Source organism: Eptesicus fuscus, chromosome 20 (assembly GCF_027574615.1).
Source record: "Eptesicus fuscus isolate TK198812 chromosome 20, DD_ASM_mEF_20220401, whole genome shotgun sequence".
Lineage (NCBI taxonomy): Eukaryota > Metazoa > Chordata > Mammalia > Chiroptera > Vespertilionidae > Eptesicus > Eptesicus fuscus.
The window spans coordinates 11852905-11874408 of NC_072492.1; the positions used below are offsets into that span (position 1 = coordinate 11852905).

General features: G+C 44.3%; 1 protein-coding gene across 1 annotated transcript; it reads right to left on the minus strand.

Moving 5' to 3' along the window:
- Positions 1–713: 713 nt before the first annotated feature.
- LOC103296986 (polyunsaturated fatty acid lipoxygenase ALOX12-like) lies at positions 714–19290 on the minus strand. The gene is made up of 14 exons (XM_054709500.1): positions 19156–19290; positions 18435–18636; positions 16155–16236; positions 15928–16050; positions 15731–15834; positions 15310–15470; positions 14623–14766; positions 13754–13963; positions 10882–10968; positions 10482–10651; positions 9866–9987; positions 1319–1419; positions 1018–1188; positions 714–893 (listed from the first exon to the last, which is right to left on the minus strand). Exons 1-14 carry the CDS (start codon positions 19288–19290, stop codon positions 714–716), a joined length of 1992 nt encoding a protein of 663 aa, XP_054565475.1.
- Between the last annotated feature and the right edge of the window lie 2214 nt (positions 19291–21504).

Below are 21504 nucleotides of genomic sequence, written 5' to 3' on the forward strand. Positions count from 1 at the left end.
TTAATATATATGCAGTGCATTAATACAGAGATCACAATAGATTTTATTGTAGAATAATAAGCTGATATTAATTTTACATGAAAGATCAGAAGTCAAAGAAAAGCTGTCACCTCTAAGATAAATTTAATGAATATATGTTATGAAAGAGTATGTTATTTTAATTTTACAGTTGTAGTAATTATGTTAGTGTGGTACAGTATAAGACAAACATATTAATGAATACATAGAATAAAAACTCAAAAATACTTTCATTCAGTTATGGCAATGTGATTTATACTAACGTAATAGATCAGTGAGAGAGGATGTGCTTTTAAATAAACTGTGCTGGTATAATAGATTTCCTCAAAAGAAAATAGAATTGAACATTAATCTCACACTACCTCTCTGATGATTAGTGATATTAATAAATCTATTACTAAATGATTATATAATAAATGGAAAAGACAAAATTTCCAGAGATAGTGGAAGGCTGCATGAGTGAATAGTTGATCTCTCTAACGAATGTATTTTCAAGTTAAATATCATTCTGTTAGATGACCTGGAAGTGGGACAGTACCTCAGGCTAGTGATATATTGGAGGGGGCGGGGGGGAAACTCAGATAGAAAAGAAAATAGGACCACAGCAATTCAGATCCAGAAAAACATAAAACTCAAAAGGGAAATGTTAACCCTAGTATCGGCCTGTGGTCTATGAAAGGCCATTATACTGGGGCTCAGATAGTAATACTGTTCTCTAGGCAGCTCGGCTTCAGGTATTCATAGGGAATGTCAAGCTGTTCATTCCGGGCCGTTATCTCCCTTTCCAGATTGTCCAGATCTGCTTGAAATTGTCTTAAAACAGCCTTGGGCTCAGGGCCTGAGAAATATTCTTCTGTGTGATACCCCAGAGGTACCTGAAGCAGAAAAGAAAGATTGATCAGTTTCTAGTTCCAAGACACAGGGACCCGAGCACAGCTCCACATTCTGAAATTTCTTTTCTGTTATTACTGCCCCAGAATTCCCCAAATCCGCTCTCACCATGTCTGGCTGCTTCCGGCTCACTTGCCTTACGAAAAGCATCTGAAGACAGCTCTGCCAGACATCTGGGAGTGAGCCCATCAGTGTGGCCATCGTTATATCTTCCTTGGTGGTAGGAGAGGGCATCCGCATTGTGCATGGGGCATTAGGGACCCAGAACAACCAGTCATGCTGAAGGGGCAAGAATCTGGAGTCAACCAGGCACTCTGATATGCAGGGCTCTGGCTCCCAACTCTTTCCTTCAAACATACCCTAGACCAGGCACTTTTCCTCAGGGACCCAGACTTTCAGTTGTCCATACCTGGCTGAAGTTGACTGCTGCATGCTGGGCAGTGCATGTGAAGATGCACATGGTAAGGAAATGGCAGAGCTGAGCCCGAGACTGGAAGGAGACAGGAAAACCTAGAAGAAGAAATACCAAAGTTTAGAAACTGTAATCCCTGAAAAAGATAAGGAAATAATTCTGATGTCTGGAGATACCCATATGTTAGAATTGGTGAGCATTCATTCATTCATTCATTCATGTAAAATATATGCTGCATCCAAAAGAATAAAATAGCTTAGGAATATATAGGACCAAGGAGGTGAAATACCTGTACATTACAAACCATAAGACACCGATGAAAGAAATGAAAGGCAAATAAATGGAAATATATTATCATGGATTGGAAGAATTAATATTGTTAAAATGTCCATTCTACCCAAGGCAATCTACTTATTCAATGCAATCATTGTGAAATTCCAATTGCATTTTTTAAAGTAATAGAATAAATCAACCTATAATTTTAAGTTGAAATCAGTAAGGACCCCAAATAGTCACAGAAATCTTAAAAAGGACAGAGTTAAAGGCATCCTTATTCTGCTTTCTGATTTCAAATTATGTAACAAAGAAAAAATATTCAAAACAGTATGGTATTGGCATATAGCAAACACATAGATCAAGGAACTGAAGAAGGAGTCCAGAAAAGGAGGCATGAATATACAATGGGGAAAGGATAGTCTCTTCAGTAAATGTTGCTGGGAAAATGGCAGCCACATGCAAAAGAGTGAAACTGGACTGCTATCTTATACCACAAACAAAAATTAAGGAAAAATTGATTAAAGTACTGAAACCATAATACTCCTAGAAGAAAACATAGGTGGTAATCTCCTGACATCAGTCTTAGTGATGCTATTTTGGATTTGCAAAAGCCGAGGATCAAAAGTAAAAACAAACTAATGAAACTACATCAGGCTAAAGATCTTCTGCATAGCAAAGGAAACCACCAACAAAATTCAAAGGCAACATACTGAATGGGAGAAAATATTTGCAAATCACATATCTAATAAGAGGTTAATATCCAAAATATATAAAGAACTCATACAACTCAATAGCAACAGATTCCAATTAAAAGGTAGACAGGAGGAGAAACCAAGATGGTGGCATAGGTAAGCACCTAAACTGCTGCCTCACACAACAGTTTCAAAACTACAACTAAAAGACAGCATCCAGAACCACAGGAAAGCTGGCTGAGTGGAAATTCTACAACTAGAAGGAAAGAGAAAAGCTCATGGAGAATTAGATGAGCTACAAAGGGCTGAGGTATGGAGACACACGTGCAGAGAGGAAGGGCGGCTGAGTGCCTGGCTGGCTTTCTCTGGCGGGAGGGAGAAGGAAGCTCCTGACTGTACTGAATCCCAGTTCTGGGCGAGACCCTGTGGACCCAGGCTCATACAGGGTGAGTCTGGACTGTCAGGTAGAGAGAAAGGCACATGGAGACTCAGGAGAGCTGCGGAGGGCAGTGGTCTGGAGGTGCACATACACACGCGATTGGGCGCAGAGAGGACTGACTGCTGAGGTTGCTGCTGGCTTTCCCTAGCAGGAGGGAGTCAGAAGCTCCTGACTGCACTGAAACCCAGTTCCAGGTGAGCCCCTGGGAAGCCAGGCTCTTACAGGGTGAATCTGAACTGTCAGGCGGAAACTCAGGGGAGCTGCGAAAGGCAGAGGTCTGGAGGCGCACGTGCAAGTGCGCACAGAGAGGAATGACTGCTGAGTGTGCTGCTGGCTTTCTGAAGCTGGAGGGAACCAGAAGCTCCCAACTGTGCTGAACCCCCGTTCCAGGCGAGAATCTGGGAATCCAGATTCATTGGAGGAGAAACTGGACTGTCTTGCAGCGGGCGAAACTTGAAGGGGGCTTTCTCTTGCAACAATTACCAAGGGACACTGAGACCCAGGGGCCTCATAGGGCAGGCCTGATGGGAAGCCAAGACTGTCTGCTCAGCCCTGAGACTCCACCCCATCCAAGCTGAGCACAGAGGCTTTTGCAATTTTGCAAGTCTTGTCTCATAAGGCTGTCTCCAGCACAGAAGTTCTCCCAGCGTAGACACAGCTGATCCTCACAGCCAACTGGCCTGGAGGTCAATTCCTCCCAGTGATGCCAACAACAATCAAGACTTAACTACAACAAGGCTGTACACATAGTCCACAAAGAAGTGCACCAAGAGTGTCCACCTCAGGTAACTGGGCAGGCTGACACACTGGGCCATATAAGACACCTAGCACACAAAGCTATCCTACCAACTCAGGGAAGCAACAAAAATGTGGAGACAAAGAAACAGATCACAAACAAAAGAAATGGAGGAAAACAAATGACTGGATATAGAGTTCAAAACCCTGGTTATAAGGTTTTTCAAGAATTTCCTAGAAAAGGCCAATAAATTTAGTGAGACCCTCGAGGATATGAAAAAGGACCAACTAGAAATTAAACATACACTGACTGAAATAAAAAATATTATACAGAGACCCAGCAGCAGACTAGAGGAACGCAAGAAGCAAGTCAAAGATTTGAAATACAAAGAAGCAAAAAACACTCAAACGGGAAAGCAAAAAGAAAAAAGAATCAAAAAATTTGAAGATAGTGTAAGGAGTCTCTGAGACAACTTCAAGCATACCAACATCAAAATAATGGGGGTGCCAGAAGAAGAGAGAGAGCAAGATCCTGAAAACCTATTTGAAGAAATAATGACAGAAAACTTGCCCCAACTGGTGAAAGAAATAGACTTACAAGTCCAGGAAGCACACAGAACCCCAAACAAAAGGGATCCAAAGAGGAGCACACCAAGACCCATCATAATTAAAATGTCCAGAGCAAAAGACAGAGAGAGAATATTAAAAGCAGCAAGAGAAAAACAGTTAATTACCTACAAGGGAGCACCCATACAATTGTCAGCTGATTTCTCAACAGAAACTATAGGCCATGCAGGAATGGCAAGAAATATTCAAAGTGATGAATAGCAAGAACCTACAACCAAGATTACTCTACCCAGCAAAGCTATCATTCAGAATGGAAGGTCAGATAAAGAGCTTCACAGATAAGAAAAAGCTAAAGGAGTTCACCACCACCAAACCAGTAATATGTGAAATGCTGAGAGGTATTCTTTAAGATGAGGAAGAAGAAGAAAAAGATAAAGATAAAAATTATCAACAACTAATACATATCTATCAATAAGATAAATCTAAAAATCAACTGAATTAAAAATATGAGGAACAGAATAAACTGGTGAATATAATAGAATCAGGGGCATAGAAAGGGAGTAGACTAATAATTCTTAGGGGGAAAGGGGTGTGGGGGTGCAGTAAGAGACTGGACAAAATTCATACACCTATGAATGAGGACAGTGTGGGGAGGTAAGGGCAGAGGGTGGGGTGGGAAACAGGTGGAGGGAGCTATGGGGGGAAAAAGGAGAAACAATTGTAATAATCTGAACAATAAAGATTTATTAAATTAAAAAACAAAGGTAGACAGGAGCTCTGAATAAACATTTTTTCCAAAGACACATAGATGGCCAACAGGTACATGAAAAAGTGCTCAACATCACTAATTAACAGGGAAATGTAAATCAAAATCATAATGAGATGCTACCTCACACCTGTTAGAATGGCTATTATGAAAAGACAAGGAATAACAAGTATTGGTGAGGCTGTGGAGAATAGAAGCCTTGTGTACTGTTAGTAGAAAGTGGTGAAGCCACTATGGAAACCAGTATGGGGATTCTTCAGAATATTAAAAATAGAATTACCATATGATCCAGCAAATCCATTTCTGGGCATTTATCCAAAGGAAATGAAACATTGAGTTGAAAATATAGCTGGAACCCATGTTGATTGCAGCATTATTTATCATAGCCAAAACATGGAAGCAAGTGCCTTGGCCCATGTGGCTCAGTTGGTTGGACATCATACTGTGCAACAAAAGGTTGCTAGTTCAATTTCTTGTCAGGGCACATGCCCAGGTTATGGAATGTGGGCTCAATACCCAGTTGGGGGCATACAAGAGGCAGTCATTCTATAGACTTGTTCCTATCTAACATCAATGTTTCTCTCTCTCCCTTACTCTCTCTCTAAAAATCAATAAAAATGTTTAAAAAAAAAACCCATTTAATCAACCTAAGTGTACATCAATGGATGAATAAACAAAATTATTTATATACTAGAGGTCAATTGCAGGAAGATTCCTGCAAGAATAGGGCTTCCTTTGGCCTATTCCTGCAAGAATAGGGCTTCCTGCAGCCTGAGCATCTCGGCAGGTTTTGCTCCCTTCTCGGCTGCCTTGCTCCTTCCCATCTTCGCTGCCTCGCTCCCTTCTCTGCCACTTGGCTCCCTTCTGCAGTGCTTGGCTTCCTTCTATGCTGTCTTCAGACTTCGCTCTGTGCCTGAATATGCAAATTAACCTGCCATCTTTGTTGGGTGAATTTGCATACTTGCTCCTGATTGGCTGTTGGGAATAGTGGAGGGATAGTCAATTTACATGTTCCTCTTTTATTAGTGTATATATATAAAACTTTGAAATTCCAATTGCATTTTTTAAAGAAATAGAATAAAGGGACCTAATATATATATTCAAATATTATTCAGCCTTAAAAAAGAAAGAATTCTTGCCATTTGTGACAATAGGGATGGAACATTGGATAGCATGATGCTAAGTGAAACAAGTAGCCTGAGAAAGTTAAATATTATATGGTCTCACTTATATGTGGAATTAAAAAAAAGGGGGAAAAAGACCCTGAGATCATAGATACAGAATAGATACAGAGAACAGATTGGTAGTTCCAGAGGTGGGTGTAAGAGTGGGTAAAATGGGTGAATGTGGTCAAAAGTTACAAAATTCCAGTTATAAAATAAACTAGAAGTCCAGTGCATAACATTCGTGCACTGGGGGAGAGGGGGGGTCCCTCAGCCCGGCCTGAGCCCTCTCAGAGTCCGGGAACCCTTGGGGGATGTCCGACTGCCCACAGGGAGTGGGCCTAAGACAGCAGTCAGACATCCGTCCAGGGGGTCCTTAGTGCTGCTGTGGAGGTGGGAGAGGCTGCTGCCACCACCACTGTGCTAGCCAGCTGTGAACCCACTGGTGAGCCTAGCTTCTGGCTGAGTGGCGCCCCCTCTGTGGGAGCGCATTGACCACCAGGAGGCAGCTCCTGCATCGAGCATCTGCCCCCTGGTGGTCAGTGTGTGTCATAGTGACCTGTTGTTCCACCATTCAGTCTATTTGCATATTAGTGTTTTATTATATAGGATAAGTCATGGGATGTAATGTACAGCATGGTAGCTATAGTTAATAATACTATCCTACATAATAAAAAGGTAATATGTAAATTACCATCACTCCGCTATGCCCATGATTGGGCCAGCGGGAGGCGCAGGGGGCGGAACTCAGGGTGGCCGGGGTGGTGATTGGGCTGGCAGGACGCTGAGCTCACGCCGCCAGTGGGCGGCGCGGCTCCCGGGGGAGGAGTCTGGCAGCAGTTGGGCCACAGGAGCGCGCAGCGGTGTCCACAGAGGACGCGGGTTTCCATGGAGCCCGGGCCAGCTGAGGGAGGGCTCATGAGGGAGCCGGAAGGCAGAGGAGGCGGCGGTGGCCCCAGCCTTCCTGGGCGGGAGGCGAAGGCAAGACCTCGGCCTAGGCTCCGGCTGCCAGAGAACCACGCCCTCGCCCCACCTCGCCCTAGGGGCCCAGGGACTTTGGAGCTGCTGGCCACACCAGGTCCTGACCAGCAGACAGACAGCCTACACATGCATGATTTCATCATGCACTGGGCCTCTAGTATTGTATATTTGAAAGTTGCTAAAAGGGTAGATCATAAAAGTTCTCATCAAAAGAAAACATTGGGTAACTATGTGTGGTGATGGATATTAACTAGACTTACTGAGGTGCTCATTCACAACACATACAGTGAAAACTGGTACAACCACTTTGGGAAAAGGGTCAATAGCTACTGAAGCTAATTTTTGCATAATTTAAGTCTGTCAAGTCCACGGGAAAACACACACACAAATGTTTACAACAGCACTAATATTGACTTCCCTAAGCTGGAAACAATACTAATATCCATCAATAGCAAGAAGGAAAAATAAATGGAGGTTCCCACAATGATAATGAACAAACTACATGCCACATGCAGCAAAGTAGGTAAATATTAAACATAGTATTCAACGAATGAAGCCAGACACAAGCAAGTGCATGCTTGTATTTCCATCTGTGAAAGGTCAAAACAAGTAAAACTAACCAACCTACAAGTCAAGATAATATTTATCTTCGAGTGGATAGACTAGAAGACAGTATGCAAGGGGCTTTCTGAGGGAGCTGGTAAAGTTCTGATTCTTAATCTTCATGCTAATTACATAGGTGTGTTACTGTAGTAACACATCACTAAGTTACACACCTATGAGTATGTACCTTTCTCTAAGTTTGTTTTATTTCAACAATTGCTGACTCCCCAAAAGTGGTTCAGTGCTTATAGATAGCTGGGGAATGATGCAGAGAAAGAGAAGTAATTGATTCAATTTAAATACAGGAAGATGTGTCAAAATCAGCTATCCCATTCAACTCAATATACAGACGGCAAGTGTTTTAAAGTATAGTTTCTATTATTATTATTCATGTGCTGAGACCAACAGGTCAGGAGATAACTGCCATGGAAAAGATACGTGTTATACTCACAGATCCCAAGAGATGGGTACCTATGTGCACACCACAAGGGGCCACACTGGGTACACAAAGGTTGGTCAAGAGGCAGAGGGAGTATGGGGAAAACTGTGGTAGGAGTCTTTGTTGTGGTTTCCATGAGAAGAAACAGGAAAGACAGAATAAGCAGGTTTAGGACAGGCTAGTTGCAATACTTCCAGTGGGCTGTGGACTGTGGTAGCTGTCCCTAGTCTGGTACCTGGCCCAAGGTGAGAAGGCCAGGGGAATAGCAGTCCAGAGTGTAAGAGCTCAATAGAAGTGGTGGTTGGGACTTATGGAATATGAAAGCATGCTCCCAGGGGAGTGGTTTGCTATATCTGAGAATTAGCTGGCCCTGGGAAGGGTGGTGCCTTCTGGGTCAGCAAGACTCCAAGATGTCAAAGTATCAAAACTGCAGAATAAACAGGCATGATGAATGCAGTGAGATGGGGTCATAGAGTTTGATGCCTGACCAAGGTCATCTACTGCATGGCTGGGCCTGGAATCTCCTAATTCACATGCTGATCATATTAGGGAGACATTTTTGTGTGGGGTGGAGCATATGATTAAACTCATCTAACACTATGTACTATGCAGGCTTCAGTACTGTCACACATTATATCATTGGGTCTCAAAAATTCTGTCAGGTACAAAGTGAGAATAATTGGCAAGTATTTTGTCCATTTTAGCTTTAAGGAAACTAAAAGTCAAAGTGAAAGAGATCTAGTGGATGGCTCAAGGTCACTTAGATGGAAAGAGGCAGAAACCAGTACTTTGGAAACCAATATTAGCGTGTGGCCTTTAATGAGAATAATGTGGGAATAACAGGGCAGAGAGAACATTAAAAGTTGAGGGAGAAATGGGAGAATGAGATTAAAGCTTATATATGACTGTATTTTGTAAATGCTTAAGGTAAATATGTCATGGGAAGAGGATGGCCAGGGAGAGGAAGGAGCATCTTTTGGGGCACGGGCTGCTTGAAGAACAGAACTGAAGAGTATGAGAGAACATTTGGTCCTGAAAGGGCCAGGGCGATGGGGGTGTTTCTCAGATCCTCCAAGAAAAGCCTCCCTTCAACAGTCTGGCATTGGTATATTAAACCTTGTATTCCCATGTCCCGTCCATAATAATTTCGCAATATATGTTCATACTTGTGCCACAGGCTGAGGATGGGACTCAAGGTGTTGTTGTGAAGTATGCAGGGGCAGGGCCTGAAGGAAAATTTGAAACAAAGCAAGCTGGCCCATATGTGCTAGAGAGAGGAGGATGAAACTAGGGAAAGCTCAAAAAAGCTATTTCTTCCTCATAGAGTAAAATGTGGAGTGGGAGAACTAAAGGTAGATCCTAGTGAAGGAATGAACTGGGCAGAGAAAGTCGATATTCAATTTGCACCTAGAAATGACCTTCCACTGTGGTAGTGTTGCAAGTGTCTGGACCCTCTGTGTGTGGTGCACAGTGGCACGCAAGAGAAGAAGGGAGGGAAATCCAGAGAGGGTCATCATGGATTTTGGTGGGAGATTTTCGCCAACTTATATTCTTAGGAAGAGCTTTAGAAGCAGGGCCTGGGCAGATCCCCCACTGGTCATGGTCTGGACCCACTGGGATCTATGCTGTGGAAGATTCAGGGCATCTGTGGCAAGAATGGGAGATGGACATAAAGGTTGATGATCAGGGTCTCTGGGAAGGACAATCCTTGGGTTTGTAGAACTGTCCTAACACTTAGGAGGTGGGAATGGTATTCATATACTTCATGTGTGGAGGACTAGAGGTTGATGAGAGATTGGGATCATGTCCCCAGAAGGGCAAGGCTGACAAGGGGCTCTGGGCAGAGTGTCTGAACAGCTTCCTTCTCTCAGCCCAGTTCTCACCTCGGTCCTGGGCCTGGCACAGCCCCACCTCAGTGATCTCCCGACACCAGGCCTGCAGCTCAGGGTCCCCTCTCACGATGTCATCCCCGTGGTAGAAGAGGTGGATGATCCCTTCCACGTACCTGCCCAGAGGAGAAGAGAGCTGAGCTCATTGCATTCATCGTGCTTATTTATTCTGCTCCTTGGGTCAAGGCTGTAGCCTATGACCGTTAATCCTTTTCTGTGGCTTCTGTCCAGTTGACTGTCATTGTATCTGGGGGCACATCTTATCAGACTTTCCTTTTAGGACAACCCCAACCTCTTTTTACACACTAGTTTAGAAAGGAAAGGTGGGACATTAGTTTTAAGCATTCCCTATACATGATTAATAACCATTCTTTCTAACAAAACTCAAGTTATTCCAGATCCCCATCTCCCCATTCCCAGTTTCCCCAAGATAGGTTCTTACTTTATTCCGCTTTCTTCCTTTTCAGATTCTGTCCACTGTCTCCTCTACTCCCTCTGTCTGGACCTTCTTGTTTCATGTTCCTTATGCCCAGTGCTGACCTCAAGCCAGAGAACAACTCCCCTTCTCACCAATGGCCCTTCTCATTTATAAGCTCCCACGCTTACCCACCTGGCAGTGATCTCCCAGAGCCGTAAAGCATCATGGGCATAGAAAGCACTTGGGATTCCCAGCAGGCCCCGGTCAGCAAGATGTTCAGGAGGACAGAGGGAGCGGTAGGTCAGCTTAGCCATGGCCCGGCGGAGCAACTGCACATGGGGCCCTCCACCTGTGCTCACTGCCTGGAATTTGAGAGTTAACAGGTCTTGAGAGATAAAAGAAGAGCTGACAATCTTGGCATATTATATAAGGGGTTCACAGTGGGGTTTACAAAATTAAAAGTATGAAATGAACAGGCCCATAGGTTTAAGGATCAGGACATTCATATCAGGTGGTGTGAGACTGTGAAGATGGCAGGAGGTTATAGAGGGATGAAAGATTAGGTAGCCCCATGCCCTCATTTCCTCTTTACCTGACTAAATATTCCACTCTCTGAGTTGAGTTCTCCCCGTAACCCGGCGTTAACCTCCATGGTGTAGCGGGTGTGTGGGATCAGGAGCTGGATGAAGAAGATTAGAGAAGGTAGTTATTGGAGACCATGCTTGGGTCCTCCCTTGTAGGGAGTGGCACTCTCTCCTCTTGATGCTTTCCTCCCTGTCAGGGCCTTTGTAGGCTGGTCTCCTTCTGCTGCTATGATCACTAGCTCTCATGCTCTCCATGACTACAGTGAGTGGGGTTGTGGAGCCAGAATGACCTGGGCTTGAGTCCTTGCTTAGCCACTCACTTTGGTACTTGTTCAAGTACCTCATCTGTCAAAATTCTCATCTGTCAACAAGGATGATAACAGGTCTCCTAAGTCAAGTGCTGTAGTGGTGATTATGTGAGTAATATATAAAGAGTGTTTAGCTCAGTGCCTGGCACACAGAAGCATTGATTAGGAGGTATTATCATTACCTTTATTGTATCCACCTTGAATGTAGTTGTGCGTTTAGACGCGACCCCTTAGTTTTCAATAGCATTTCATGCTTCCTCTATCATTCACATCTCATTCCTTAAACTAGCCTCTCTGCTCATTTCCAAAGCTCTCCCTCCAACTACTCATTGTTTTACTCTTGAATTCTTTTGGGGAAAGAGTATCTTCAGTCAGAATTCTAGAAATGATATCAAGCTTCCTGCTTAAGCAGCAAATGGGTTGTCATCAAATCTGTACCCATTCCTAATTGTCCTCTCTTTCCTTCTTTTTTTTTTTTTAGCTATTAAAAAGTACAACTAATGCCGAAACCAGTTTGGCTCAGTGGATAGAGCGTCGGCCTGCGGACTCAAGGGTCCCAGGTTCGATTCCGGTCAAGGGCATGCACCTTGGTTGCGGGCACATCCCCAGTAGGGGATGTGCAGGAGGCAGCTGATCAATGTTTCTCTCTCATCGATATTTCTAACTCTCTATCCCTCTCTCTTCCTCTCTGTAAAAAATCAATAAAATATATTAAAAAAAATACAACTAAGATATTCATTTTATCTTAGATGAATTTTTATTTCATTTCCGCCTGTTTGATATACAGGATTTAGACTGTTTGGATATTGATCAGAGCTTTTTGATGCCGGAATAAAGGAAGGACACAAGTGATATTCCTGATACCAAGATATCAAAGGAGCTTACATTGTTCTTTTCAGAAAGATCATGGAGAGATGCTGGTTTCACAGTGAGGAGCAAAGAACCCAGAACAGAGTTCCTAACAGCAATGATAGTAATGATGATGATAACCAAAATAATAGCAGAAAACTGACATTTCTTTAGCATTTAGTCTGTAATGCCTTAACAACCCAACCATAGAGATAGTTATCCTCCTTCAGAGATGAGGACCCTGACCACACATCTGTAAGTACTGAGACCAGGATTCAGGCTTCAGACCCAAGCAGTTAATCCAGAGCCTGCACAGGTAACCTTGGTAACTTCTGTAGGATTAGCCCTCCTGGGAGTTCCAACAAAGACTGTCTGCCATGGGATGGAGTTGCTATGATGAGGGAATATGGCTGTGGAGGGGGCTTATGTATTAAAAGGGCATTTTGAAGTGTAAAAGTGGGAATAAGTGATTCAAGCTAGGAGGGAAATTGTGATGGAAAGGCATCATGAGGTTATCAAATCTGAGAGCCCATGAACTACATTAGTAACTATTTTATCTATGTCACACTAGAACCCTGAACATCCACAGTCCACAGGAGTGTTGGAACTCCCAGAGACATTACAGATCAGTTGTTCTGCTTGTCAAATACTCATTTGCATATCTTACCAACACTTCAAACTCTTTGTATCTAAAGCTCAGTACCTAATCTTTGCCTCCAAACTGGCTTCTTTTCCTGACTACACTCTTTCTGACCACTGCTCTGCTTCATAGACTTGTAGATTTCCCCCCCTGCTCTGCTCTGTTTCCTGTGTTGAAGTGCCATTGAGATTTGGAAAACAATTGTAAGACAAGCACAAGCTTATTTTGCTGCCTTCTGCCTAGCAATGGACACTTGACCTCACTGTTTATAGCATCACAGTATTTCTTGGTCATTCCAACAGTATTCACTTTGTGAGCTCCTAGGTCTGGCAGTGCTGAGACCTCTGACCTCTCTCTCCAATAATGTTCAGGCACGATGCAGGCAGTGTCTCCTCCCTTCCATCCCTGTCATCACCATGCTAATGTACAGCTTTAGTCTCCTCACTCTTGGGTAGATGTCAGCGACCAGCCGGGGTGCTATCTTTGCCCTTTTATCTTGTGCTCCTCATAACATCCGGTTGCAGTAGAATATTCTCCATCAATACTATAGAGTTTATAGCTTTTTTTATTTTTTTATTTCCACCTCTATTCTCAGAAATGATTATTTGGCTGTTTGTTATGTCTACCAATTCTCTTCCTGGCTAAATGGCAACTTATGGGTTTAACAAACTATATTCTTACTCTCCTCTGGACCCATTGCTGGAGAATTTCAGAGAATTGACTTGCAATACGTGTAGAAAACTGCTAAAGGACTCGATTTAATAGGATATATTGTGTATTATTTCTTATAAATGCATGTGAATCTATAATTGGCATAAAATTAAAAGAATTTAAACATGAAAATATAACCACAAGATTCAAGGTGTTGCTGTAGTTATCTTTCTCCTATCCCTTCCTGTCTATGAAGATTCTTTGCTGATACCATATTAGTGCTTAATTATTGCAAAGCAGGTTTGTTATATATTCCTAGCCAGGTGGCTTAGGCTTTTAAAATCTTGGATTTTAAAACATGTCAAACAACTGTTGCATTGTTTGACATGTTTCCTTGTGAGCAATATGGGACATGGAAGGTAGAGGATGTACCTTGAAGACAGGGTGCAGTCCTGGGAGGCACCTCATGGTGGCCACAGCAATGACCTCAGCCAGCATATGAGTGTTCAGCACGTGATATTGGAATTGGTGTATTTGTAAATCTGAACTTCGGACCCAGATCTTTGCCAGGAGCCAGGCAAGGGGAGGGTCTGAGGGCAGGAATAGTGGTGGGGTTGGGTAGCTGGCGTTGGGAGGCTGGATCTGCAATAAAGAGGAATTAAGCATTCATTAACCTCATATGTTACACACTATGCTCAGTATTCTGGGGGAAATTGATGACTAATATTATTGTCATGCAGAGGGCTATAATCTTGTAGGAGGAATGAGGATCCCTCCACTCATACTCTCACTAGCTGCGGGGAAGTGTCAGCACTATAATGGTCAGGATCAAAGCAGGAGGAATTGGAAAGGGAGGAGTCCAGTATGGCCATAAAGGTGGTTTGGGAGAAACCTGATAAAAGTGTGAGTTAGGATGGTAGAATAGCAAGGAGAAACTGGACGTGTGAGATACCTGACAGTTCTCATCAACTGATTGATGAGAACACTTAAGAGGGAAAATACATTAAAAACACGGTAGAAAATATGTTCAAGAAAGAAGAGGTATTTCCCAGATTCAAAGATCAGGAAGAGATTGAGTAGCCTTAGGGTGAGGACCAATAGAGACCATTTTGACTCTCAAAAAAAGTAATTGAATGTGAGTAGTGAGGCAGGCTGCAAGGTAGATAGAAGAGATTGGAGACAAAGATAGATCTCACTGAGTGAGGTGGGGGTGGGGGACAAGAGCAGGCTGTCTTTGTCCCTGGGCAGTGGTTGGGGAGAAGGGAGAGCAGTGTTGAAAGAGGATTTCCAAAATATCTCACCTGGATGACCATGGGTAGTAGCTTCCCACTGGGTTCCATCTTCAGCATGACGAGGGGGGCAGCCAGGTATTGCTTCCTTCCTTGGATTACGTTGGCTGCAATTCCATCCAGCAGTATATAGTCAGCTTCAAATAGGGAACCATTCTGGGGAGGAAAGTTCAAAGTCTACTCCAGAGGGCCAGCACCAAAGGGAAGAAATGTAATAACATTCAGTCTCATTTCTTGCAATTATCCTACATCAATATCAGAGTCCTAGTGGCAGAAAGGAAGGAGGCATCCAGAACATTTAGTCCAATTATCAACATTTAGTCTCAGTTGATAGTGAGGAAAGAGGCAAAATGAGAGGCATCTTCCTCGGGGACATGTTAATTCCCTGTGGCAGTGGTGGTTTTAAGACCATACTTCACCAATTCCTGTGCAGCACAGGCATGCTAAGCTTCCCCTGTCAAGGTTTCCAGGCCTCTTTCCTCATCTACGTTCTCTTCTGCTACCTCTGTCTGGCACCCAAGAGTCTCATAGTTTCCTTTACATACTTTATCAACTACAAGTTTTTTCTGCAAAGGACTCTGCACATAGGAACAGTGGATTAATACAGTCTCCCTTCCTTGATTCACCTCTGGTCCTTCCCCTTCACCACATCCCTTTCCCCACAGACAAGGAGAAGACAACAGAGGGCTGAGGGTGTACCTGGAGTTCTTTCTCCAGCTGGGCCCGAAGCTCCTTCATCCCTGAGGGCAGCACCAGCCGGGAGGGCAGAGAGGTGGATCGTCTCAACATCATGGGGTTGGTGCCATTGAGGAACTGATAGCCAAAAAGCTCATCATCCTTCCAGTGCTGGTGAACCTTCTCTGTGGGATTGGAGTGAGGGTGGGGGTGGGGGGGATATTCACCATAACCAGATGTCCTTCTCCTTTAGGTTTTAATACAGCTATTCAGGCATATGATCACTTTGTATCCAGCTCCTGTCTTTCCTTTTTGTTGCCTCTGAGAAATGACCAGGCATAATGTCTTCTCATCTGGGAAGTACTTTTGAGGGTCTATGAAGTATGAAGTTTGGGACAACAAAACAGGCTATGAAGAATTTACAAAGATCTATGGGAATACTGACCACAAAGGGTGCTCTTGAGGCCCCAAAAGATCTGATCAAAATCGTCTAGGCTGTCCCAGGACTTCAGGAAGTTGTAAACATATTTGAGGGCCACCTCCAGTGCCCTACGATAAATGTCAAGGATGGCACTGTCAACTCACCAAATCGTGCCTGTTATGGGATTCAGCACTCCCCACTCCATTGGCATCTTTCCTCACCCTGTCTTCACTCTCCATTCATAGTCCAGCTTCTTTCCACTATGAAATTTCATATCTGGGGGCAGATCCTTCCCAGAGTCCACAGCCATTGTCAGAGGTAACCCTTCGTGCCAGGTGTCCCAACTAGCAGATGGGAAAAGAGTTCAGGGAGGAATTAGGGGGTCAGTGATGGTGGCAGGATCAGAGAAGAGGTGGGAATATCAGTAGGGCTATGGGTAGGTGGTTACCAGTAAATCAGCTGTCTTTCCTTCAGTTCTTTCTCTCGATGTTTCTGGAACTTGTCCAAGGTATTCTCTCCTGCCAGGCGGGCTGGGAGAACATTTGATCACATTGTTTGTCCAATTCATGCTACCCCTGACTTGATCTAATCTCTCACTCTTGATTGTATTACATCATACTCTTTTAATATATATATATATATATATATATATATATATATATATAATTGATTTTTTTTACAGAGAGGAAGAGAGAGGGATAGAGAGTTAGAAACATCGATGAGAGAGAAACATTGACCAGCTCCTTCCTGCACAACTCCTACTGGGAATGTGCCCGCAACCAAGGTACATGCCCTTGACCAGAATCAAACCTGGGACCTTTCAGTCTACAGACCTACACTCTATCCACTGAGCCAAACCAGTTAGGGCTACATCATACACTTGCCTTTTTCTCTGGCTCTACCTCATCTGATGTATTCCCAAAGTCACTTATTGTATCTTTACTCACACCCAAGTCATGATTTCATCTATTTCAACCCCATGTTTGTCCTTAAGCAACATCCCATGTTTTCCTCCCTTTCTTGTTCCTTAAATCAAATTTCACTACTTGTATACTCTGAGTGTGCTGTAGCCACATATTTGACCCTCTTTACCCACTTTGTCTTTCCTCTGATAACCATCATTCTCTTGTCTGTATCTATAAGTTTGTATTTTTGTTTGTTCATTGGCCTATATATGATTATGAATTTTCTTCTTAATCATGTGCCATATCCACAATATCCCATATTATTATATACCAGAGGTCTGGTGCACAGATTCGTGCACCAGTAGGGTCCCTCAGACTGGCCTGAGAGGATTGGGCTGAAACTGGCTCTCTGATATTGCCTGAGGGGTCCCAGATTGTGAGGGCGATTCTTTGGTGACACACCTTGGAATCGGGCTTCCTCCTCGGCAGCTCCTGCATTGAGTGTCTGGCCCCTGGTGGTCAGAGTGCATCATAGCTACTGGTCGAAAGGTTGGATGGTCACTTAGGCTTTTATATGTATAGATTGCCTTTGTTAATCTCATCTATATTGGCCTTCTCCTTTCTACTCCTTCACCTGTCCTCCAAATGTCATATTTCATATTTATTATACATATGCACTTTGCTCTTCCTTGTCCCTACCCCCACCTGATCCTTGAGACAAAAATCCTATGTGTGTTCCCTTCAACCATCCCATCTCACCTGTCTTAGGGAGGAAATATTCCATGTTGCTACCTTTCCCTCACTCCATTTCACCTAACCTCACCATCACATAATTTGTATTTGTTAACCTGACTTGTACTCTTCTCACCTGCACTTATATTGTTCCTCAAAGACTCATGTATCCATTTTTTATTAAATTTATTGGGATATAACATTGACCAATAACATCATATAAAATTCAGATGTACAATCTTATAATACATTTGTATACTCTGAGTGTGCTGTAGCCACATATTTGACCCTCTTTACCCTCTTTGTCTTTCCTCTGATAACCATCATTCTCTTGTCTGTATCTATAAGTTTGTATTTTTGTTTGTTCATTTGCTGCTTTTTGTTTTATATCCCACAAAGAAGTCAAATCGTATAGTTCTAGTCCTTTTCCTTCGATATTTCATTTAATATAATACTCTCAAGATCCATCCATGTTGTCTCAAACAGCATGCCATCTTTCTTATGGCTGATTAGTCTCCATTATTACATGCATTGTTCTACATTTACTCTCCAGTCATACCTCTCCTCCACGTGTCCCACAGCAACAAATACCATATAGCCCCTGCTCATGCATCCCCACCCCAGTCAGAGTGCTCCCTGCCCTCACAATTGTCTTCCATGTTGTCACAGCCAAAGCAGCTCTTATTTTCATATCATTTATTGCTTCCCTTCCCTGCCTCCTCTCAGGGGTCACATGTGCTAGCCTTACCTGTCCCTGCCCTAACTTGTTTCCAGTCCCATGGAGATCTTTCCACTTTACTTTGGCTCTTCTGTTTCCCAGCATGGCTGCCCCTCCCATTCCCTCTGCTCAGCTTGGGAGGTGGGATCTACACATCACTCACTTCCCTGTGCAGGCCCACTTCAGACCTTTTTCATTCTATGTATAACTTTCCCCTTGTCCCCTGTCTTGAGCCCTCTTAACTTGTGAAGCGCGCACTGTTTTCAAATCCCTCAGACCTTCCTCTGTGCTGCCCCCTCCTCTAGTCGCCCCTTGCCCCCTTCCCGCACTACTCCCTGGGCTCTGCTCCCACTTCCCTGAGGCGGCCCCTCACCGGTGCCCTCAGGCAGGGTCAGCAAGCCCTTGCCCTGCACCCAGCGGTAGCAGGGGAAGGCGGCCTCCTCTAAGGCTCCTGGGCCCTGCACGGTGATGTGGTCACAGAACCAGGCGTCGTCCACCAGGGAGTGGTGTTTGCGCAACTTCACGAACTGCAGTGGCCCCAAGTCCTGGGGAACGTCCTGCTCAATCTCCTCCACCTGTGGGGACCAGAACCTGGTGAGACTTAGTAGTGGGGACCCGGGAAAGGCATTTAACCAAGGATGGGAAATTGGTGGGGGCTTTGTGGAGTCTAGTGACACAGCCTCCAAAGACAGTATTGCCTCCTCCCAACACCTGCGCGGTGGGTCTCAGATGACCCATTGAACCAGGAGGACCAGGGAACCAGGTTGAGACCACAGTGACTTGAACACTGAGCACCAACACCTGCACCTATGCCCGGGCTCTCGGAGGACCTTCCCCTTTGACCATTGAGCCCATAATGACACTTGGGAAAGGAGTGGAGGTTGTGTGGACCAGAGTCCAGGGGAGGGAGAAAGGGGCTGAGTCCAGTTGGGCCCTGGCTCTGAACCTCTCACCCACCAGGTACAGGTGTCCCTTCTCAATGGAAGTCCCAGCTGGTGTGGTTGTGCTGTCACTGGCTCTCAGCCCCCAAGTCCCAACTGCCCTCAGGCATTGAGCCCAGCCAGGGAGTCTGAGTTCCCACTTCTTCCTCTTACCTGGCCCCGCGCTGGTCTCAGCTGCAGCTCCAGCTCTGCCTCCCCGCGCTCCCCCACCAGCCACAGCTGCACGCGGTTGAAAGACCCAGAGAAGAGCCAGGCCCCGGTGGCCACTTGGATGCGGTAGCGGCCCATGGCAGCAGGTGGGCTCTCCTGGGTGGCAGAGGTTCTGTTACTGGTTCCAAAGATTCCGCGGCCAGGCTTCCTCCTGCTGCCTCAGGAGAAGTCCAGGGCTTAATAAAGCAGGACTCTGTGTGCCAGCCCACTACAGGACTGGGCTCCACCCCAGACAAACCAGAACCTGGGATTAGCCCAGAGGGTGGGGGAAATGCTGACTGTTCCTCTGAGCCTGGGTGCAGGGAGAGGGGCAGGGAGAATCCACCTGTTTTCTTCCTAGGCCTTCATTTCCTCCCATATACACCCCCACCCTCGTTTTACTATTGAATAGCATTTTCTGAAGGTGTCCTGAGTGCCAGTCTCTTTTCTTGCTGCCAGTGCCGGGTGCCCCTGGGTGACTGTACCCACTTTCTCTTTGCCTACCAGGTCTGCTTGCTGAATGGGCATTGGGATTGTCATTGTGGGCCAGAGAAGGCCTTTTTTGAGGGACACTCCAGTGTTTAGGGATGAGTTAGAGTATTTCCTGTAATAAGACTCGTGGTGCCCATTCAGTTAGAGAGCAGCTAATGTATTCCTTTTCTCCCTTTTGTTTTCTATACACACCCCCATCCTGTGGGAAACCGCCTATTGTCTTCACTACAGAGAGGTGTGGACAGGGAGCCCACAATGCTGGTGAGGTGGGACCTTGGCAAAGGTCAGGGCTATTCACCCACTGTTTAGTCTAGACCAGTGGTCGGCAAACTGCGGCTCGTGAGTCACATGCAGCTCTTTGGCCCCTTCAGTTTTTAGCAAAAGCCAGCTTAGGAGTACCCTAATTAAGTTAATAATTACCTACCTATATAGTTTAAGTTTAAAAAATGTGGCTCTCAAAAGAAAATTTAATTGTTGTACTGTTGATATTTGGCTCTGTTGACTAATGAGTTTGCCGACCACTGGTCTAGACAATGCTAGCTGAAGCAACTTCCCCACCAGAGAGTCATGTAAATCCTTACTGATAGGATAGTCTGTCCTTTATTGGAAATTGCCTGCCTAAGAACTATAGGTGTATCCCAAATTGAATAAAAGGATGGCAAGGCCTGAGCCCAAGCAGAGTCCTTCCTCTTGAGTTGGGCTCCCGCCTGGTCCCCCAATATTTCCAAATTATTATTTCTTGTCTCATCTCTTTCATTTGCATGCAGCCTCTCTTCCAGAGCCCAAACCCTGAACCACGCGGGACATGGGACTTCATACCATTCCAAGACAGACAACCAATGTCAATACATGCTATTTCTGCTTTTCCACTCCTTTCCGTTAATAGGATTGTTTCATGTGTTTTTTGTCATTTCTTCCACAAAAATGAGGTCACACTCTACATTTATTTTCTTGGAAATTACTTTCCACAGTTACCAATACATGATGAGAATATCTCCAGATCAAAAGATGGAGATCTAACTCCTCTCTTCCTAGCTTGAAGGATTACCCTCTTGATGGGTATTCAGTACTATGATGAGTGCTTTAATGAAAACCTTTGTAGGTATACTCTTATGCACCCTTATGGTTAAAGAACAGATTCCCAGAATTGAGATTTCAGACTAAAATGCTTGCATACTGTATATATTATATATATATATATATATATATATATATATATATATATATATTTGAAAACGACATTTTTAAAGTATGCTTGACATATAAAATCTGTACATATTTGATGTATATAATTCAATTTTTGCCAATAAGTATACACCAATGTATATTATTGTTAAACTAGAGACCCGGTGCACGAAGTAGTGCATGGGTGGGGTCCCTTGGCCTGGTCAGCAATTGAGGCCTATAGGGAGGCTGGCCAGCCAGGGGGAGAGGCTGCAGGAGATTGGCCAGTCATCCCCCCTGATTGGGGCCAATGGGGCCTGCGTTGAGTATGTGCCCCTTGGTGGTCAGTGAGCATCATAGCAACTGGTCGACCAGTTGTTCTGGTCATTCTGGTCATTCTGGTCGTTTGGTCATCCTGGTCACTTAGTCTTTTATATATATAGATTGCTTACCAAAAAAAGCTGTAGCATGGTACCAAAGGGCTCTTATCTCTGCATCTCCACCATCACAGAAAATTATCACTTTTTAGTTTTTGCCAAAAGGATAGGACTGATTTAGAAGGGAAAAGAAAAAGCTGTTGTGGGATTTTACCCAACTTAAAATCTAGTCAGGTTTGTCTAGTTGCTGTTTGGCTGATAATGGCAGAACACACAAAGC

What these genes read in the sequence shown, in the direction of transcription:
- LOC103296986 (XM_054709500.1), bottom strand. Translation starts at nt 19,290, where the DNA reads ATGGGCCGCTACCGCATCCAAGTGGCCACCGGGGCCTGGCTCTTCTCT. An exon ending in GAATGGAGAGTGAAGACAGG is followed by an intron (nt 15,835 to 15,927) that starts GTGAGGAAAGAT and finishes CATTTATCGTAG; the next exon opens with GGCACTGGAGGTGGCCCTCA. An exon ending in AGAGTGGAATATTTAGTCAG is followed by an intron (nt 10,652 to 10,881) that starts GTAAAGAGGAAA and finishes CTCAAATTCCAG; the next exon opens with GCAGTGAGCACAGGTGGAGG.